The 19,246-nt window shown below is 40.9% G+C and overlaps 1 protein-coding gene across 1 annotated transcript in view; it reads right to left on the bottom strand.

Annotated features, from left to right (window-relative positions):
- The window catches only part of prex1 (phosphatidylinositol-3,4,5-trisphosphate-dependent Rac exchange factor 1), a 111,555-nt gene that overhangs the window by 72,120 nt on the left and 20,189 nt on the right, over positions 1-19,246 (bottom strand). The window contains exons 2-4 of the mRNA XM_034695807.1: positions 13,066-13,131; positions 12,740-12,862; positions 5,398-5,502 (exon numbers count right to left, since the gene is read on the bottom strand). Of these exons, the coding sequence (XP_034551698.1) occupies positions 5,398-5,502; positions 12,740-12,862; positions 13,066-13,131 (294 nt within the window). The remainder of the gene's footprint in view (positions 1-5,397; positions 5,503-12,739; positions 12,863-13,065; positions 13,132-19,246) is intronic.

The raw sequence follows: 19,246 nt of genomic DNA, 5'->3' as shown, positions 1-19,246 counted from the left end.
TGTTTTAGACAGAAAGAGAAACTGTACATGCATGAAACATACAATGCAAATAAAAAGCATTCGGAGTCAAGAAAACCTCTCAACAATTAGTCAGTGTGTGCATACTAAGTCTGAAGCATATTTATTCATAAATTGCTATTGTTTGGATGTGCAAAGCAGAAGTTATTCCTTGTGTGTCCAGCTCTGTCTGGACACAGAGCATCGCTGCAACATGAGCCTGTTTGACTTTTCTAAACGGTTCATTATCTAAGACAGCATCCGTCTAAAAAAACTGAAAATAGTTTGCTGCAGTTTGCATTGCTGTCTCACTCCAGTCGTGTTTTTCTGTAATAAATTACTTTAATTGACTCTTGTTGTCATTTCTATTCAGTCACAGTCTGTTGCACCGGCGATGTATCTCTAACAGATCCAGGTGCATAAGAATAACTGTCTCAGTTTGTCAGGAGAAATGATTGAGGTGTGGAGCATGTCAATATGTCTCCTGCTTTTAAAAACAAGTGCTGTATGCACACTGAGATATGCGCCCTGTATTAACATATTGAAGAGTGGATCAAAGGTTTTCCTCGGACTGAAATGGAGGAGGCATATTTCTTCTTTATTAGACTTTTATAAAATGTGTGAATTTTAAAATGAGCTCCCTTTTGTCAGTCTTTAATTTTAGGAATTTGTAAATGTTTCCATCTTATTTTTCAGCACATAGAACTACATTTATTAACTTGAACTTCACATATAAATTCATTTAGTTAGAGTGTTTCCTGATCTCTGTGCACAAATCAAAATAACTAAAGCCAGAGTTCATGGAAGAGTTTCATTATTGATCACCACCAATGCTTTTATTCCCTGAAGTCAGTTTTATTTTTAATTCTTAAAGCGCTTTCAGGTCTTTTTTCTGACTCATTGGTTTCAGAGCAGCGCTCTCAAGCCCAAAGATGGCGGACACCATATTGGAAATTCTGAATTCAGCTAACTCTTGGCTAAGATGGAAACCAGCTAATAGGTGGACGTGTACGTCAAATCAGCCACAGTCCTAATTATGACACGTTACGCATAACTCTTAGCCCAAATGTCATTAAAACGGATGAGTTATAAACAGTCTATTCTCAGTAAAGTTGTAACCATAGACTGTATAAAATATGGACGTAGTATCCGTGACGTCACCCATCTGTTTCTGAACGCAGTTTTGAGGCCAATTGTCAGCGGCAGCCATATTGCTTCTGTCGAGCCAGTGTGACGTAAAGAGGCGGGCTTTGAGCCTCCTAGCCAACAGCTGCTGTGTTCCTGCAGGCAGCTGTGCCTCTCATTGGAAGACTAGTAATCTCAATATCTTCAAAATTGCTGTGTTAGAAAAAAATTCACCCCCCTCACAGTGAGAGCACATCAAGAAATCAGTCTAAAATGTATTATTATTATTATTATTATTATTATTATTATTATTATTATTATTATTATTATTATTATTATTATAAGAAATGAGCTATTCAGAATACACTCATGTTTTGTACCAGGCTGTAAATATGTTTATTTCGGCTATAAAGATTGTCTTTTCCCCATTCATGTGTATGTGACTTCTGGTACTTCCGGAGCCAGCCTCAAGCTGATCCTCGATGAACTGCAGCTTTTAACACTTCTGCATTTACTCATATTTTCAGACCGGAGGTTGCCGCTTCGTTGTAACGGATAAAGAAACTAGCTACAGAGACACAACGTCATTTGTATTTATTTCTGTACCACATATTACTTGATTGTATTGTATTTTATTTTATATTTTGTTTTCTTAACTTGAGCTGGGGCTTGAGGGAGTGGGTTGGTGGGAGGGCAGTTGTGTGTGTGTGTGTGTGTGTGTGTGTGTGTGTGTGTGTGTGTGTGTGTGTGTGTGTGTGTGTGTGTGTGTGTGTGTGTGTGTGTTTAAAAACAGCAAAAGACTGTTAACTATTATACTGTATTGGTTGTACTGGAATAATTTTGCAAAAACAAAATAAAAAAAAAAAGTCATTTGTTACTTCAACCTGACCCAAACAAGACTTCCTTGCCTATCCGAGGCGTCTTCAACTGGACACATGAGAAGCTGCAGTTATTTGCACGTCTGCAGACATTTTACCGCTTGTTTTTACCACGCTTAAAGATTTTGGTATTTTAAATCTGAATCTGAATCAAAAGATATTCTTCTTAAAGCAGAAAAGTCCAGACATTTAAAACAATGTGTGCTTTGAAGCAGGCTTGTTGACTCACATATCGTTATGTCTGCTCTATATTTCTTCTACTGTGTAGCGGAAAGGAAACCCTCCATAACATCCTCTCTCTTTCAACCAAAGGCTCACTGAGAAACCTCTAAAAAGGCTTTCATTCCCCAGAAGATTTGGGCTTAACCAAACTGGCCCACAGAACCAGTTGAAAGGCTGGTTTTCTTCAGAGGAGCAGAGGGGGAGGGGGCTTACAGTTACAGTCATGGTTTCTCTGTAGTATTTCGTAGCTGCGCAGCCTGTCAGTGTGCTGGGAGCTCATGGGATGGGATGAAAGATCAAAAGCAGCCATGCAGATAAACCACTTGAGTGTTCTCCAGTGGGAAAGGAGGCAGGAGATCACTTTGGAGCATTACAATCATACAGCGATTCCTTTCAACTCCAGGCAGCACATGAGAGGCAGGAGGGGGGCTGTGAAGTGTTTCTGATGGAAAAATGAGCAACAACTGGGCTGAACTTTGGGGCTCCATGCTTTCCTAATGTATTAAAACTCCCAATGTGTTCCTCTCCCACACACCCACTTCCATCTAAAACCTCGCTGGCTTTCTTTTCTTCTTCTCCTCTCGTGTTCTGCTTATTTGTAATCTGCCAGCCTGAAGCCAGAACTCCCTCTGCTCTTCACTCTGACCTCCTTTTGCTTTCTCTCCATTCCTCTCTCCTCTTCCACTGTAATTATGAAGACTCCATTTTTACAATTTCAGAAGCTCTCCTCAATCAATTACCATAAAAATAGTTTCACCCAGAATTTAATTCCAGTGGAATTAAACACGCTTAAAGGAAGCCAATGGTAAAACATAATAGTCCTGCCATTAGTTGCCATGACAACGATTAGTAATGGTCACTGATTTAATAATTAGGAAACCTTCCATCCGTATCCTCTGCTGCTTTTTTTCAATCATCCTCCTTTCTAAGTCACGATCACGATCACAATGTACTTTATTGTCCCCGTAGAGAAATTTGTCTTTGACATCAGTGCTGCACGTTACCTGATCCTACAAAAATGACCACAATGACACAAGAACACATAAAAAAATAAGAAAAGTACAATAAATAATACACATTCATACAACACACAGCATACTCTTAAAGAGAGAGCACCATAACACTGTCCCAACCCTAACAGGCTATTTAATATTTGAAATTCTAATAGAGATCGGCACAAAGGAGTTTTTAAAACGATTCAATTTGCATTTGGGGACTCTTTACCTTCTTCCAGAAAGTTCATACTCAAAGTAAAGGATATGCAACGGGTCTCCAAGTATTCTCTGGGCCTGCCCAAGAACACACTGCTCATAAATGGCCTGAAGGGAAGGGTTGCCAGTCTTCCCTATGACCTTCATGGCAGTCTGCACCAGGCGAGAGAGTTTGGTTTTGAGCTGAACAGAGAGGTTACCATACCATTCTGTCATCCCATACCTAATGATACTCTCCAGTACAGCCTGATAAAACAAAAACATAGCCTGCTGATTCACACCAAACACCCTGAGCCGATGTAAAAAGTACAGTCTTTGCCAACATGTCCTACATTTTAGGACTGTACCAGACTCCGTCATTTCAGATTTAGCTGTTCCAAAAGCTTTACTGTAGCTGCTCATGGCTTCAACCTTCAGTTCTGCTCAACATTAAACTTCTTTATTAATCTCCATGAGTCCCATGTTTCACCTGCACACTTATCAGAGTCTCCATGAATGCCATCTAGATCAAGGGTATCAAGGGCCCAAAGCTCAATCGAAGAGTGTCGGAAAGATACTGATGCCAAGACTGAAACTGATTTACGAATTAGACCTCCACTTATAATTTGTCTCCCTTTTAAAACCTTGTAAATGATAAACACTGATGAAGAGACAGGCAAAGAGGCTAACTACAGCTCATCTTGCAACAATTTGTAACACGGTTCAGAAGCAGAATGTTCGAAAAAAAAAAACAAAGTGTGATTTTATCAGTTTCAATCAACAAGTATGTTTGTCTTGGAAGGAGGTGACCTCGTATAAAGCTGTGTTAATGCAAACAGTGAAAGGTCAAACTGAGGCCAGAAAGTTCACGGCCTCACAGACTGTTTCTCCTGCATTGTCAGAGCTGCAGACACTAGTGAAGACATTTAACTGATGATGTCAGAGTCAACACTTGGGCAACTCCTCTGATAATTAAAATCTTCATCTTTTGGGGGCAGCTCTATAAAAAGCAGAGCTTTGTGTTTTTTTGGAGTTATTAAATTAATCGTGTTTCTGTTTTGTGGTTGCTACACAAAACACCAGCCTGGTCCAGTATCTGAGATTACACTGAGCAGGTCTGACAACAGCTTAACACATAACCAGATGTTGTGTTGTGATTTTATTTTGGAAGCATCAGTGTCACACAACACCAAACCAATTTACCACTGCATGAGTGAGCCAGGAGGAGCGAAAAGCCAAAGCACACAGCAACACTGTGATCCCGATGTTTCCTCTGCTGTGGGTCAGAATAATGCCAGGGAAGTAAACCATCAGGCAGCGATAAACGCAGCGCCTCTGATCTCTCGGCCAATCCCATAAACGCTGCCAACACCTCACAGCTGGCTGGCCCAGAATCTGTGGATGATTGCGTTGGTTGGACCGCCACTCAAAGGCCCTCGCAAACAATTCTGAGTTCATTCATTGTCCAGGGCCCAAAGGTTTGGGCGTGGAAACACAGCTGGTTGCGGAAACACTACAAGAGCGACCTTGATGGTGGCTGCATCCTGTACAGGCAGGAAAAACCCTCTGGCCCTGTTGTGGTTACTGTCCTTTATTCAAGTGTTAACAAGGAAGCTGAGGTGATATAATGGAGGGAACAATGAGGAAGAGGATGGATAGTTGACGGAAAAACGAAATAAGCAAGAGGAGAGTCACAGGAGAAAAAAAATGTAGGTCAAAAGCAAAGAGTCAAAAAGAAACCTGGAATGAAAACGAGGTCATCAGGACAAACCACAACAAGAGCAGCACGATACACAAGACTCATGTGACATTAAATAATGAAAGGTTCTTAACACCTAATTAACAGAAGTAAGAGTCATGAAGGAGGAAGAAGAAGAAAGCCCATAAGAAATGCAGAAGAAGGATGGATTCGATGACTCAGGAGTGGAGAAGAAATGTGACAGAAAAAAGCAAGATAAGCAGAGGACAGGAGTGTGGTGGCTCACCAGCAGGAAGGTTCTGATGTTGGGGATCTTGTTCAGCTCCATGAGGAGCCGCAGAGCCTTCTCATGGTTACTGCAGTACTCGCCGTACACTGAGAAACTCTCCCTCTGCAAAACAGGAAGAAAAACACAGGTCAGGGTTAAAGACCAGGGACGAGATACCACGGCCTCTTTTACACAGTCAGGAATTTCACAGCTTTGTCATTAAGTGTAGAAAGTAAAAGACAGTTAGCAGGAGCAGATGGTTGTTGTTCTGCATTCATGTCAGCAGCTCAGGTAATAACAGAGCCAGGTCACATCTGTGCAAACAGGAGAGCTGGGAATAAAGAACAGTGATGTCAGAGGAGTTTTATTAGACAGCTATGTTAAAAACCTGAATCTGATTGGTCATTACCTAGCAGACTGCTGTTAGGGACCCGTCTTTAATCACAGACTCAGGAGGACTAACTGTAATCATGTCGATGCACAGGAAAAGTTGGGGTAATTTGACGTTGTTTACGGTAAGAACACCAAGAAAAGAGAAGGAGACCACTGATTTACTGAGTAAGCAGTTGTGTAATAAACGGGATAATGTACAGTGAGCAGGTTGTTAAAGCCAAGGGACCCTTCAGGATGATAATAAACTCCTCCATCCTGCTCATCCTTTCCACTTCAACAGTCCACTTACTAAACAACATCCCTAACATGTGCAACCCACAAAAGCAGCCGACTTATAGGTAACCTACAAAACAGAGTGACCTTACAACAAGGTCTGTACCCACCCAGCAGAGGACGAGATAAAACCACCCTATTAAGCACCATTATTACAGTTTTAGAAGTGCCTAACATGTTGCAGAAAACTAGCAAGCTGCTCAAACTCCCTCACCTGAGCAGTAAAGTACCGATGTTGTTTGACTCAGTTAAAAAAATGCAAGGCCCGCTTTTTAGCTCTCCTTTATACAGCTTTAATGAGGGATCTCTGCATAAAGAGGGCTCATATTTCACCGGCTGGTTTGCAGCCTTGAGGGATCCATTGAGACATCTGACAGGAAGGAGATTGACGGGGCAGAGCAGAAACTGAGGAGACAGCAGTTACTACAGTCTGATGGGCCTCAGTCGTACTACAGCAAGGAGAGTGTTGGATAACTGCACTGCTACAGCCGTCATTGTTTATTATCATGAGTAACGTAGTAGAATCATTAGCGTTTACAATGCAGGGCTGTCATAAAGGAGTGCAGTTGTGACGATGATTAAGCTAATCTACTGACAGATTACTGACAGTCACAATGCTTTTGAAGAGTTCTGTGGTAGTGTTCATAAAAACAATTTACACACTTCTCTTTTCTGCAGTAATGGACATCATAGAAGTGAGAAAACCATGCCAGCATTCAATATTTCCTCTTTTTCCAAAGTGATAGCATCACACTGTACAACCAGTCCAAACAACTCCTCCACCGCTGAACAGCTTTTGTTGAGCTGTCATTTACTTTTCTGTACCCGGTGTAAAGCGACACCCAAGCCTGATTATATACTGTCTCTTTAAATACATTATTCATGTACTGTGCCATAGATAACAATGTATGCACAGTATCACAGCTGCAGTTAAATTTCCACCCTGAGGCTTATTGAAGCCTATTGTATATTCTTAACTATGGGGCAGTAATTGGGATGCGAAACCGTGCAAAGTCAGGCACAGGCTTGAGGTCTAGAAACTGAAACTGTCATTTGAAACAGCCGAGCAAGTGAAATCCAAACCTGCAGGTGCTCCGACTCACGCTTTCATCCTTAACTGAAACTCTGCCGTCTGAGGTAGTGTACTTAAAGCTAGCCTGACCATAATACTAGGAGGAATATCTATTAATAAGTCACTGAGAACACTAAAGCTAAAGAGCTCCGTATCATCTTTTATTTGTGTTCAATGAAATTAAAACACGTTTTAAAATATAAGCAGTTTCTGAGCCAGCATCCTGTAGAGGCAGATGTGTGGTTTTACTCCCACACACAAACTTAACTACATACAGCACGTCCCTGCAGAGTGTAAGAGTGTGTTTAACATGGTAACCCAGCAGTGGTGACAGCAGCAGCCAAAATAAAGCTAACAGCTCTTTTTATAGAACCCAGAGACTTCGCTCGATGCTACTTGGACCAGAAGGAGCTTAAATCGCTTGTACATGTGTAAAACAAGTGAGCAGCGCAGTGTCAACAGTGGGCAGTGTTAACCACACAGGCAGACAGGCAGACAGGCAGGCAGGACCCCAATCACACCCAGAGACACAATTGGAAAGAGCCTCCAGTCCAGAGCACCACTGGGAGCAACAGCTGGGCCGACATATGGTGTGAAACCACAGATACTGTCAAACTGAGTTAGCCCACTATACAGAGAGAGCAGGAGATCAGAGGGAGGTCAAGACTTGTCAGTATGCATGTACCACTTTAGTAAATTTACTCAAACAAGGGTCAACTATCTCAATTCATTCATTATATATATATTAATTATAGTTTGACAACTGCATCATAATTCAACTGCTCTGACAAGGGAATATTTTGTTGCTTCAGAATGTTTCTGCCCATCTGTTCTAAAATATGATCAGAGTTTGAAACATTCAGAGTAACAGAGCTTTACTTAAAAAGTAATGTCTGAGAGCTCATATATGACAGATGTTTAAGTTATTTTGGGGGCTTTTATTGGACAGGACAGCTGAAGAAAGACTGGAGATGTAGGGAGTAGAGAGTGAGGGATGCTATGCAACTAAAGGTAGTGGTCTGGAGTCAAACCAGTGACTGTTTGCAATGTCTGTGTGTGAGATGCACTTTATTAACCGCTGAGCTACACCGGTGCCCTGATATTGCCATGCAGAAACAAATTCAAGATAATGTGTTATACTCAGCAGGTTGCACATTTTGCAGCTTACTGCAATGCCAGTTAGTTCGAAGGAAAACTCTAAGTCCTTTAGAGAAAATAGAAACTGCTGATGTCATGTAAGTGCACTTAATGGGAAGGTTTAAAACCAAAGACTAAGAAAGACATGGATGCGGTCGGCATGATGTTACCAACTGGTTTGTGGACTAATGTAACCAGGCCTTGACTTTTGAATTTCGGCTGAACCATTGTGGTTATTTAACTTGACTATGTTCAGGAGAGAGGCTGCAGCTCAAGATGAGTGAACCGCTGCAAAATAACTGACCTTATAGCACAAACTGTGAAGAAATCAAGCAGAAAACAGAATGATTTCATGCATCAGAATGACAGGTGGTATCAGGATATCCCTCACAGCTTATGGAGGTGCCTCAGACCTGATTGAAGGTGTTTTAATTTGTGTTAAAACGAGTATTAAATGAGGTTTAGCTTAATGCCCGATGTAAAGAGGCTACAGTCCTTGAAGCAGGCAGCATATGTTCAAGTCTGACCCTTAGCCCTTTGTTGTATGTCATCCCTCTTTCTCCTCCCAGTCTCCTGCTCTATCCACCGTCCTGTCCTCTCACTAAAGGTTTGAAATCACACACAGTTGGCCATGGCCCACTTCACAAACAGAATACTTAAGCAGGCATATGGAACCACTTCAGTCTCCAAACCTGGAAACAGCATGCCTTTTTGTAGCTCTGTTTACAACCCGAGCCCACTCCAAGGTATTTCCTTTTCTCAAGTGACAACAACTGCTTAGTCAATTCAAGCTCACCTAAAAGGTCTCAGCAGGGCCACAGAGTGAACCACAAAGTCAATTTTAAACATCAGGACTACTCTGAGGGACTGAAAGACACCAGTTGTGTCCAGAATAGCTCAAAGACTTGGGTTGTCCCTTTGATAAACGTGAGTCTTTATATGAATTCATCATCACTGGAATGTTGTTCCAGAGGCTCAATGAGAAGTTAGTATCACAGAAATCACAGAAAGTCAAAGCATAATGGGTGGAGTTCAGAGAGAGCATAATGACATGACTGTTGCTTCTTGCACTGAGCTCATGTATACACTCCCAGAAATAGAGCAAATATTGATGTCTCTGAATTCTCTACTAACATGAGTCACTTTTTCACCTTTGCAGAGTCTGAATAATCTCACGCGTACTATGATAAACAAGGGTGTGACATTTTTTTCTCATTCGCTTGTTTGAAAAAATGTTATTTGGCGACAACTACAAAATGTCCTGTGTGAAAAAAAGACAACTGCTGTTTGTTTAGCTTGAAATCAAAGACTGACTTCTTTTATTACATCTGCAGCCTCCCGAGCCATCTTGGCAACATCTGACTTTGAATGGTCATGAATCTTCCCATTTATCTTCCCTTAACATGAGTGGCAGACAGCCTTGTGGAACAATGCGGGGGGTTAATCAAATCCTAGTCATGGTGTTGACCTCTGGTCAGGGTCAAGGGCTACGGCTGGGGGCAGCAGACGGGCCCGACGATTGGCTGAGAGGAGTCAGTGTTAAAGGAGACAAAGGTCTCTATATGTAGGGTAACATTTTATCTTAAAACACCATGTGGCATTTATATATAGCAGAATACAAACATTGATTCATGGTTTATAGCACACTATATTTGAGCACATACTGTTTATGGATGTGTTTAAGTCACAGTTAATTTATGATATCTGTCAACATTTGGCTTTTATAATCAAGGAGACATTTTTATAGTATCTAAGTGTTGACATATACGTTAACACAGGTGTGTGTGGCACATGGTGGAGCACATTCTGATGACGTTTATACAACAGGTAAACTAAACATTCTAGCATAAAACATGTCACTGCTTGAAAATCATTTCACCTATAACTATAAATTACATTTCTTAGTCATACAGTAAAGTTCAATGATTTTTCTGAAGTATGTTAATTTATATCTTACTGAGAGTTAGATTAGAAGAACATAACGCAGTCACACTTAAAGGCACACCTGAAACCAGCAACCTATCAGGTTAGCTTAGCATTAAAACTGTGAACAGAGGGAAAGAAACAGTCGGCACAGTAACCTAACATTATATTTGTTTTCATGTTAATTTAATCTGTATAAAATAAAATAATAAAGAACACCTTTTGGTTTTATAAGTCGTTCTTTAGCAGATTGTTCCTTAGCAAGGTGCAGCTACTCCTTGGAAATTTCCAGAATAAAGTGAGGCAATCGACAAAGACTTTAAAAAGTAATTTTTGTTTATCTAATTCTATTCTCTCACACCATATTGGTTATGAAAATATGTCAATCTTTTTTCTTTATTTCCATCTATTTATGTTGTGTGTGATGTGGAAAATGTGCAATATGAGTAATGTGCACTATTTTTTCGTCTCATATAATAAATATTGTATAGTGTCATATCCTGTTGTATTGTATTGTAACGTACCACAGTGTATCATACTATACTGTATGGTATTATAATATCATACTGTATTGTATCAGATCATATTGTACCATATTGTATGTTATCATATAGTGTTGTGGCTTAGGTCTTTTTATGGGAATGGTTGCATGAGAAATATATAGAAAACAGCAAGCTGACGAATATCCATCATTCATCAACCAATAAGAGAGCAGAAATACTTCAATCTTTAGGTTTGCCCTCAAACATACAAGAAATTGGAAGATAAATTGACATTACTTGCAAACCTTTCACTCATTAAGTATTTCCTGTTTTGTAATTCTACTCTTTTTTTGTTTCTATATCATTTCCTTGGCTTTGTAATCAGAACTATTGTTAGAAATGTAATACATAATATGAACAATGATGTTTATCAGGTTTCACTTCATCACTTTGACTCATCATTATACTTAAACTTAATATCTAACACTGGTTTGAGTCACAGGTAGTTTTCTTTCCTGTAATGGGTTAGACATAAACCTAAAGTAAATTGAAATCCAAGTACCTGCAGCCCTCCCATTACCCATCCAGTCTGACCTTTATCTCTCCAGTCCGACCACAGAGCCATGAAAAGAAAAAACAGGCTGGGCTCCGTGAATCGATTCTCCACCCTGACACTTGGCCTGTCAGATTAAATGACCATAACGGCCATATGTGTGAAGGTAAGACTTGATGGGCCAATTCAACAGCTACCCTGAGATGTGATTAAATTGAATTAATGCAACCAGGAGGAGGTGGATATAGGGATGGATTGAAAGAGATGTGGTGTGGTTCAGGAGATTATGGCTCGCATGTTCGATTTTTAGAGGACAAAGCTAGAAATGGTGTTAGTTTAAGCAAAAGACCCACATATGTTTGGCCTCTACAATAGATTGATTGTGAATAAGAAAGCAAGGCGCAGCCGCTGATGTATATTGTATATAGTGTATACTGTTCTCTACAGCATTTTATCTTGTGTCTTTGACTCCTTTCAGTCTAAACTCCTGACACTTCTGGATATTTCTAGAACATTCAGGCCCTGATACTTGTACAACCTTTCTATTCATATGTGCATCTCACAGCGGTAGATCGTCTGTCAACTACCTGCTGTGTTCACATGTCAGCTCACCCTGACTTTTTGCAGACTTTTTCTAGGGGACTGGAAGGAAAAGGTCTGGATAAAGTCAGGGTGAGGATATTTGGCTGTTTACAATCACACATGCAGCCCATCCGGATAAGAAAGGAAAGTTTTAGGAGTGCAGTGCATGTGTGAAATTGGCTTATAAAACACTGGAGATCAAACCTGTCGCTGCCCTGCAACACTGACCTGCAGGCTAACGGAGCAAACTGATGGTGGGATATCTAGCTGAGGTGTTGCATGCCTTAGTGAAAGTGAATTTGAGATCAGAGCCAAACAAACAGAATGAGAAAGAGAGGGAGAGAAGGAGAATGAGATTGAGTGCTACCAGCAGAAGCATTGTCCCATCCACTGAGTGACACACCATCTCTTCCTACCCGGACACAGACCCTTCTTTGTTTGTTCCCCGAGGCCAAATGAGTTCAAACAGAGGGAAAGGGAGGGGGGAGGAGAAGAGGGGGTCACAGAGTGGAGAGAGGAATCTTTGGATGGAGGGATGGAGGGGTAAAAAGAAGGAGATGGCAGAGACAGGGACTTGCACAGACGGATGAAGAGAGATGGAGGGAAGAGAGACCCTTTAGCCTGACAGGATGTAAGCCTGTTTAGAAAAGGAGGGAAAGCAGGGGGTGGAGGTAGTGCATGTGTGTATATGTGTGTGTTTGTGAGGGAAAGGGTGTTTCATGTGAGACAGAGAGAATTAAGGGGTATTTTCCCTGCAAGCTTTGCACGCTTTCCCTGCATCTGTGGTTACGGGTCGCCCATGAAAAGAGTTTGTGAGAGCTCTTTATCATGGAGGTGGAATTCATGCATGCATGCGCTCCCACATGCGTGTCCATGTGCTTGTTTATGCATGTGACTGTCTGCTTCTTTATGTGAGTTTTCTGTGTGTTTGTGTCATGCACTTACAAACTGCAGAAACACGTGTCCCAGTGCATGATGAGGATGGGGTTCAGGCTGCAGACTGGACTCCACTGCGGACAACACCTCTTTGTGCAACTCCAGGATGTCCTCAATATTTGAAAACAGAATCTATAAACAGGGAGATGATGTAAGGGGAGAGGATACAGAGGAAGGAAGAGATAAAGAGGCAGAGTGTGGGGAAGAGAGGAAAAATAGCGAGGAAGGGACCAACAGATGGACGGGGATGAGGGGAAAAGGAGGTAAATCTGTCATTACATACTGTTCAGAAGCATGGGAACATTCAAAAAAACAACAACCAAACCAAGTCTTACCTTGACATGCTCAGGCGAGAGACACTGTTGGTCATCTGCCGTTTGTCTGATTCTGTGCAAGAAGGCCTGAAAAGGAAACAGAAACAAACACGTTTAAAAGAGAGGCTTAATATTGATGAAGCAAGAAGATGCAACCGCATCGATGTCTGACACGTTTTGATACCTTGTGATTTCCACTTATTCTATTTTCTCTTATCACAAGTATAAAAATGTACCAAACCTTTTCAAAAACAACATAACTTTTGCTGCAAGCAAGAGAGAGAGCAGCAGCGTCACGTCCCTTCATCATCTCAAAAGATTCACAAGTTCCTCCTATGTCTGTGGCAGAGGAGACAGCAATGTCACCTGGCTCCCATTTATATGCTTCCCTGACTTATAGACTGTTGACAGTGGGCTTTATGCCCCTGCACAATGACTGACACCCATAAAATGTCCAAAATAGAAAGAAAACTAAAAATCACAGACACAGAGCTCACTCTCTGCATACACTAACTCCGAAATTGCCCATTTCTGGGTGTCCAGGAGCTCCGTTTTTTTTGTTGCTGTGGTATCAAAACTGGTGTTGTTTTGGTTTCGTTTCTTTTTAATATATCATGACAGTTTTTCATTTTAGTGTTTTAAACCCCTGTAAGCACATTTTGATAGATGAGAATATATGTTGAGTAAGTTTTGGACATCCTACAAGATCCTGATTGGCTAATGAACAGTGAGGGATCAGGATTTCAGTGAAGAATGCCACGGCCTTGGTCAGTACACCCTGTGACCAAAATGTGAATTGTTTTTGTCAACAGTTCACAGAGGCAGTACAAGTTTTGTCAGTAAAAGATTTTGTCAGTCAACTTTAGCATGCTAGCTAGTTTAGCAAGCCAACGTTCTTAGCAAGGATTTCTTTATCCAGTTGGTTATTCAAGTTAGCATGTCAAGCTCAACAGGAACCATTCAATGTATGCTAACATTGTTTAGCGTAAGTCAAATATGTTTGTTCGAGGCACATATAAGATATCATTTGGGACAGCTTAACAGTAATGAATAATGAAACAAGAACTCAATCCATAGATATGGGATGTGGGACTATAAACACAGCTATGAGTAAAGAGAGCTTGTGTGCTTCTACAATGTACCTTAAAGACAGCACCACATTTACACACACTGCCTGTAAGTGGAGCAAACTGCCTTTAGAGATTAAATGCGCCTAAAATGTAAACAATCTTAAATCCAGGTTAAAAATATTTTTGTTTGAGCATGTTTTTTATCTACCTTTGGATGTTTCATTTATTTGTGTGAAGCACATTGAGCTGCCTTTGTAGTTAAATGTGCCGAATGAATAAAGAAGCCTCGCCTCGTCCTTGCCTTTATGCATGAATTTGAGTCGGTCTGTTGTGTTCAATGAGTACAATCTCCAGCTAATAAGAAAATACCAATGGGTAACATTTTTAAAGTTGAGCATTACAGACATTTGTTTCAACAATTGGTGTTTCCACATATACTGACAGTATATATATATATGTTACTTCCTCTTTTGTGCTGCCTGTGCTGCACTGACTGTGGTACGGTGTGCACACAAGAGCCAACTGGAAGCGGAAGTCCAGTTCCCTTTACTGGTCACTTTAAAACGAGTGTGTACAGTATGTGCTCTTTGCTATGAGAAAACAAACATACAAACATCACTACATGAGCGTAAACAAACAAGCCTTTCAGCTCTCTACAGTCACATGTGCATGCACATAAAACTGCTTTCCATGGTGCTCCACATCGATGTGTCACAGTAGATTTGCGATCCCTTGACTATCGCAGAACTTTCCACTGAGTTCATGAGAGGCATGTTTTCGTCACTGTCTTGTGACACTTTGAGCTCACAGTATGGATGCGCTGTAGTGGAAGCTAATGCACCTGAGCATTCATCTGTAAGACATCTGCAAAAATAGCTGCTTCATTGTTGCAGCGTCGACACACACAACTTCACCCAAGACGACCATAATAGGCTCATGTCAAGTTGAGCGCGCTGTGCTTGTCTGTGCAGATGTGTCTGTCTGCTTGTGTGTGTGTGTGTGTGTGTGTGTGTGTGTGTGTGTGTGTGTGTGTGTGTGTGTGTGTGTGTGTGTGTGTGTGTGTGTGTGTGTGTGTGTGTGTGTGTGTGTGCATGCTTGCCAATCAGGACTTCTTAGAAAAAAAAAATGGTGGAGAGACGGGAAGTGAATCTTTTTCTTTTATTCTCTCTTCCCCAATTCTGCGTCTACCAGCTTGTGTCTGAAAGGCTTAACCTGCCTCCATCTGACTGTCTGCCTCATCTCCAGACGCCAGTGCTGTCTTAAACAGAAAAGGGATTGAGGAGATATGAATCCCTCCAAACCACTGAATAAAAACTCCACTCCTGTACCCTCTTTTTTTCTGGCAGGCTCCTGTTGTTGTGTCTGCCAGCATCTCAGTGCCTAAAGTCTGAAAACTGACTGTGAGCCATGTGGATGAAGGGTTTAAAAAGGGAAAAAAAAATGTGTGCAATGATGGATGCATAATGATTCTGAAAATCTGATCATGTCCCGGGGACACAGCTTTGTTTTAAGCTGTATGACACCTAAAAGTTCACAGTGAAAGTGATCAAACAAGCAGCAATGGTGTGCACACATGCAGGCTCAGTCCTCATGTCAAAGGGTTGATGGTTCTTGCAACACTTTCCCAGTTTGGGATCCATAAAGTCTATCAATTCATCCATCCACACAAGCAACTGTGACTTCATTTTTCACCCCATCCGTAACTTCAATCAGTAAACAATGCTCTGGTGTTGTTTATTCAAGGTCATCATTAATGACAGTTATTTTATGTTGTTGATACCCTGCAGATTGCTTTTTGTTTTTGTATCAAACAATATGCTTTCATGCCTTTACACCCTTGGGTGAAGTTTTTAGTCTATTATTCATTCAACAAAATACACACAATTATTCAGTTAATTAGTTTTGGATTTTGACTGATGAAATAAAGTATGATAAGAAACATATATCAAATATTCATCCAAAATGTATCAATAATATTAAAATAGAAGAATATTAAAGGAATAAAATATGCAAAATAATCTGAAGCCAACTTATCTTATTTAATGTTTTTTTTTATTCTTGATGCATTTCAGTATCACTGTAGTTAGGTTTTTGTCAAAATGCATGTACAAGTGTGATAGGTAACCAAAATACTTAAAAGAGAGAACTCTTTGAATCAGAAAACACTCATGCAAAATCTCTAGAAGTCTGATGTTTCGAAATGTAGGGTTTATTCCAGCAAACAAGGACAGCTGACAGAAATCCAACCCTTAGTACCCTCCAGCAAAGGTGGAAAACTTAACCCGAGAACACGACTGTAAACAATTATTGTTGTTATGATAGAAGGAACACTTCACACCTCTATATTGCACAGCTTAAAAATTGGTCATACCCCATAGGAAGTTGAACCGTAAAATGAAAACCAAGCGGCAACCCACGGTCTTAAGACATGAAGCCATTGAGGAAATGCTAAAATCTGCAGTTCCTCGACTGACCATTGGAGGCTGGCTCTATAAGCATCTGAAGCCACATACACACCCAGTCGAAAAATAAACATTTTCACAGCCTGTTTCAAATAACAAATATGGTCTTAATAGCTAATTTCTCAATCTTTACAAACTGTGGGTGGTGTTTTTCAAAACTCATTAGTTTTGAAGATATTATGATTACAAGATTTACGTAATCAGAGGCACAGCCAACTTGACTGAAAGGCACACATCAAAACTTGTAAGGAATTAAACTGTGTTTTTGATTATTTTGGTGAATTGCCCCTATAAAGAAAGCTTTGAAAGCTCTTTACAGTCACAGCCTTCTTCATGTGTTACTTACTGTAAGTCACGTGCCTTTAATGACAGACTGACACTTGTAATCACACATTCGCCCTAAAGATAGAAACGAGCCGAGCAGGGAGTTAGGCAGCAATCATATCATTTCCTCCGAGGCCCAACACTTTGTGACGATTGTCTCCTGTTTTCCCCGCCTTTACTTGCTCTTTACGTAGGTCATGCCAAATTAGAAAGCAAAGGTCCTCAGCAGTGGAGTGCAACCTCGCTAATTAAGACCGGTATTAAAGGGAAGAAGTGGTCGAAGCACTCTTGACTGGTTATGGGAGGGAGGGAGCTGATGGTGCTTGAGTCGTACGCTAATTAAATCTCCCATATGGCAACTTGTACCGAGTCCACCCTGGAGGAGTCACTCATGTGAGAGATTGCTCCCTGGCAGAGAAGACAAGAGGAGGCAGGAAACAGGGCTTCTCCTCAGTCGTTTTCAGAATGGGCTGAGGGGGGAGAGGGCGAGAGAGAGAGCAAAGAGAGCAAAGTATGAGAGAAGAAGGGTAATACTCAAGTACTTTGAAATCAGTCTGTTTGACAGCTACAATCCAGCCAGGATTCACTTCTTAAATAAAAATGTGCCACACAGATGTGGTGACAGCAGGAGGATGGAGTGAAGGAGCAACAAAGAGATCCTTTCAGTCCAGGTCCTGCTTCAACACAGCCCCTCTCCCCCAGGCTTGTATTGGCTGTCTTCATTGTTCCATCACAAAGCACACAGGTTTATTTGGAGAGAAAATTTGAAGCTTTGTCCGTCCGTCATCATGACTGAGAGGCTAACTTCAGCAGACTCAGAGTGGACCATAAACCGAGCATGCACACAAAGTCTGTCTAAGTTTACTCAAAGTCAGAGGTTTTCACAGTCAGGACTGGTTTTCAGAGCATGATCAGAATCCTAAATAGCCCCAGAAGAAGGTGTGATGAGGATAATTGGACGAATGCTGACAAATGATGGGCAGCGGTTTGTTGTGCTTGGAAAGCTGAGCATAATAATTGGGCCAACTGCTGTCTGGAAACATTTTCATATTCAGCTTCTTCTTGAGCACTTAACACTAATGACCACAAGCCAAAAGCAACTTCCTGCTAAGAGAGCAAACATGTCACTCATACTAAAAAGAAGCATCAGACACTTCAATAAGATTACTCCTCCATGTCTTGAGCCTCGAGCTGGGCAATCTACCTATAATCAATTATTTATGGTTCAGAACTTTGTTTTAAAACATCATGGTGCTGTGCTCTGAAAACATAGTGAGATGTTTCAGCCAAAAATGTCTCCACTGTTGTGTAAAGGTGGTGTGTTGAAGCTGCAAGAGAAATATGTGCAACTCCAAGCAGCACAAGACAGCTGCAACCTGAGAGCAGCACCTAAAAGGCAGGTAACATAGTCGGACCATCTATGAGAGGAAGGGAACCCAGCAGGAGACATTACTAACAAGATAGCATCTCATATGACCAAAGATATCATGCATGTACAATTTATATTATTTCATAGAGGTATTTAAACGCATATGGCTGCATGTTAAATTGCTTTGTCATATTTGTTGTGATATGAACATTCGCAATCAACATGTCTGACTTTATCACTCTAAAAAATAAAATTCAGGAGCACAGGGTTGCTATCTGACCTTTGTGGTGAGAAAAAAAGAAAGACCTTTTGGATTAATTTAGGATTCAAGAGTTGCATACAGTACTCGTCTTTTACAAATATTGTGTGAAACATGAAGAAAACCAGAAAGATTTACATAATTGAGTTGTTGCTAATAAGCACTCCTTAATTTCTGTTGAATGACTGCACTTTACATCGATATTGCAACATTCATGAAATCGTTCTCGCCTCCAGGAGAATTGGCTTCACACTGAGAGCATAAAAATATACAAATGACATCATCAAACAAACCAGAAAGTTCATAGTAGACGTAACAAAGTCATTAAAAAAAGCACATCATTAAAAGCACAGCATGATTTCTTATGAGGACCATCAATAGCCAAGTTCAATGAAGTGCAGCATACAAAGTTCAGACTGTGTATCAGAGCTTGCTCAGCAGCTGATTGCTAAATTGGACTCTTATAGTCCTCATCCTGGCCATTCTGTACCTCCACCCTGAAGATAAGGTGTGTATTCAGAGCATTGACTGTATAAATAATGGACATAGTATCCGTGACGTCACCCATCTGTACCTGAGCGCTGTTCTGAAGCCAATCATCGGTGGGAGTCATATTGGTAATGCTGAACTCATCGAAAAGGGCATGGCGTAAAGAGGCGGGGTTTAAGCCTCTTCCCCAACAGCTATGTGTTCCCGTCTGTCAATCAAGTCAGTCATG

Source organism: Notolabrus celidotus, chromosome 11 (assembly GCF_009762535.1).
Source record: "Notolabrus celidotus isolate fNotCel1 chromosome 11, fNotCel1.pri, whole genome shotgun sequence".
NCBI lineage: Eukaryota > Metazoa > Chordata > Actinopteri > Labriformes > Labridae > Notolabrus > Notolabrus celidotus.
This window is presented reverse-complemented; position numbering and strand designations above follow the sequence as displayed.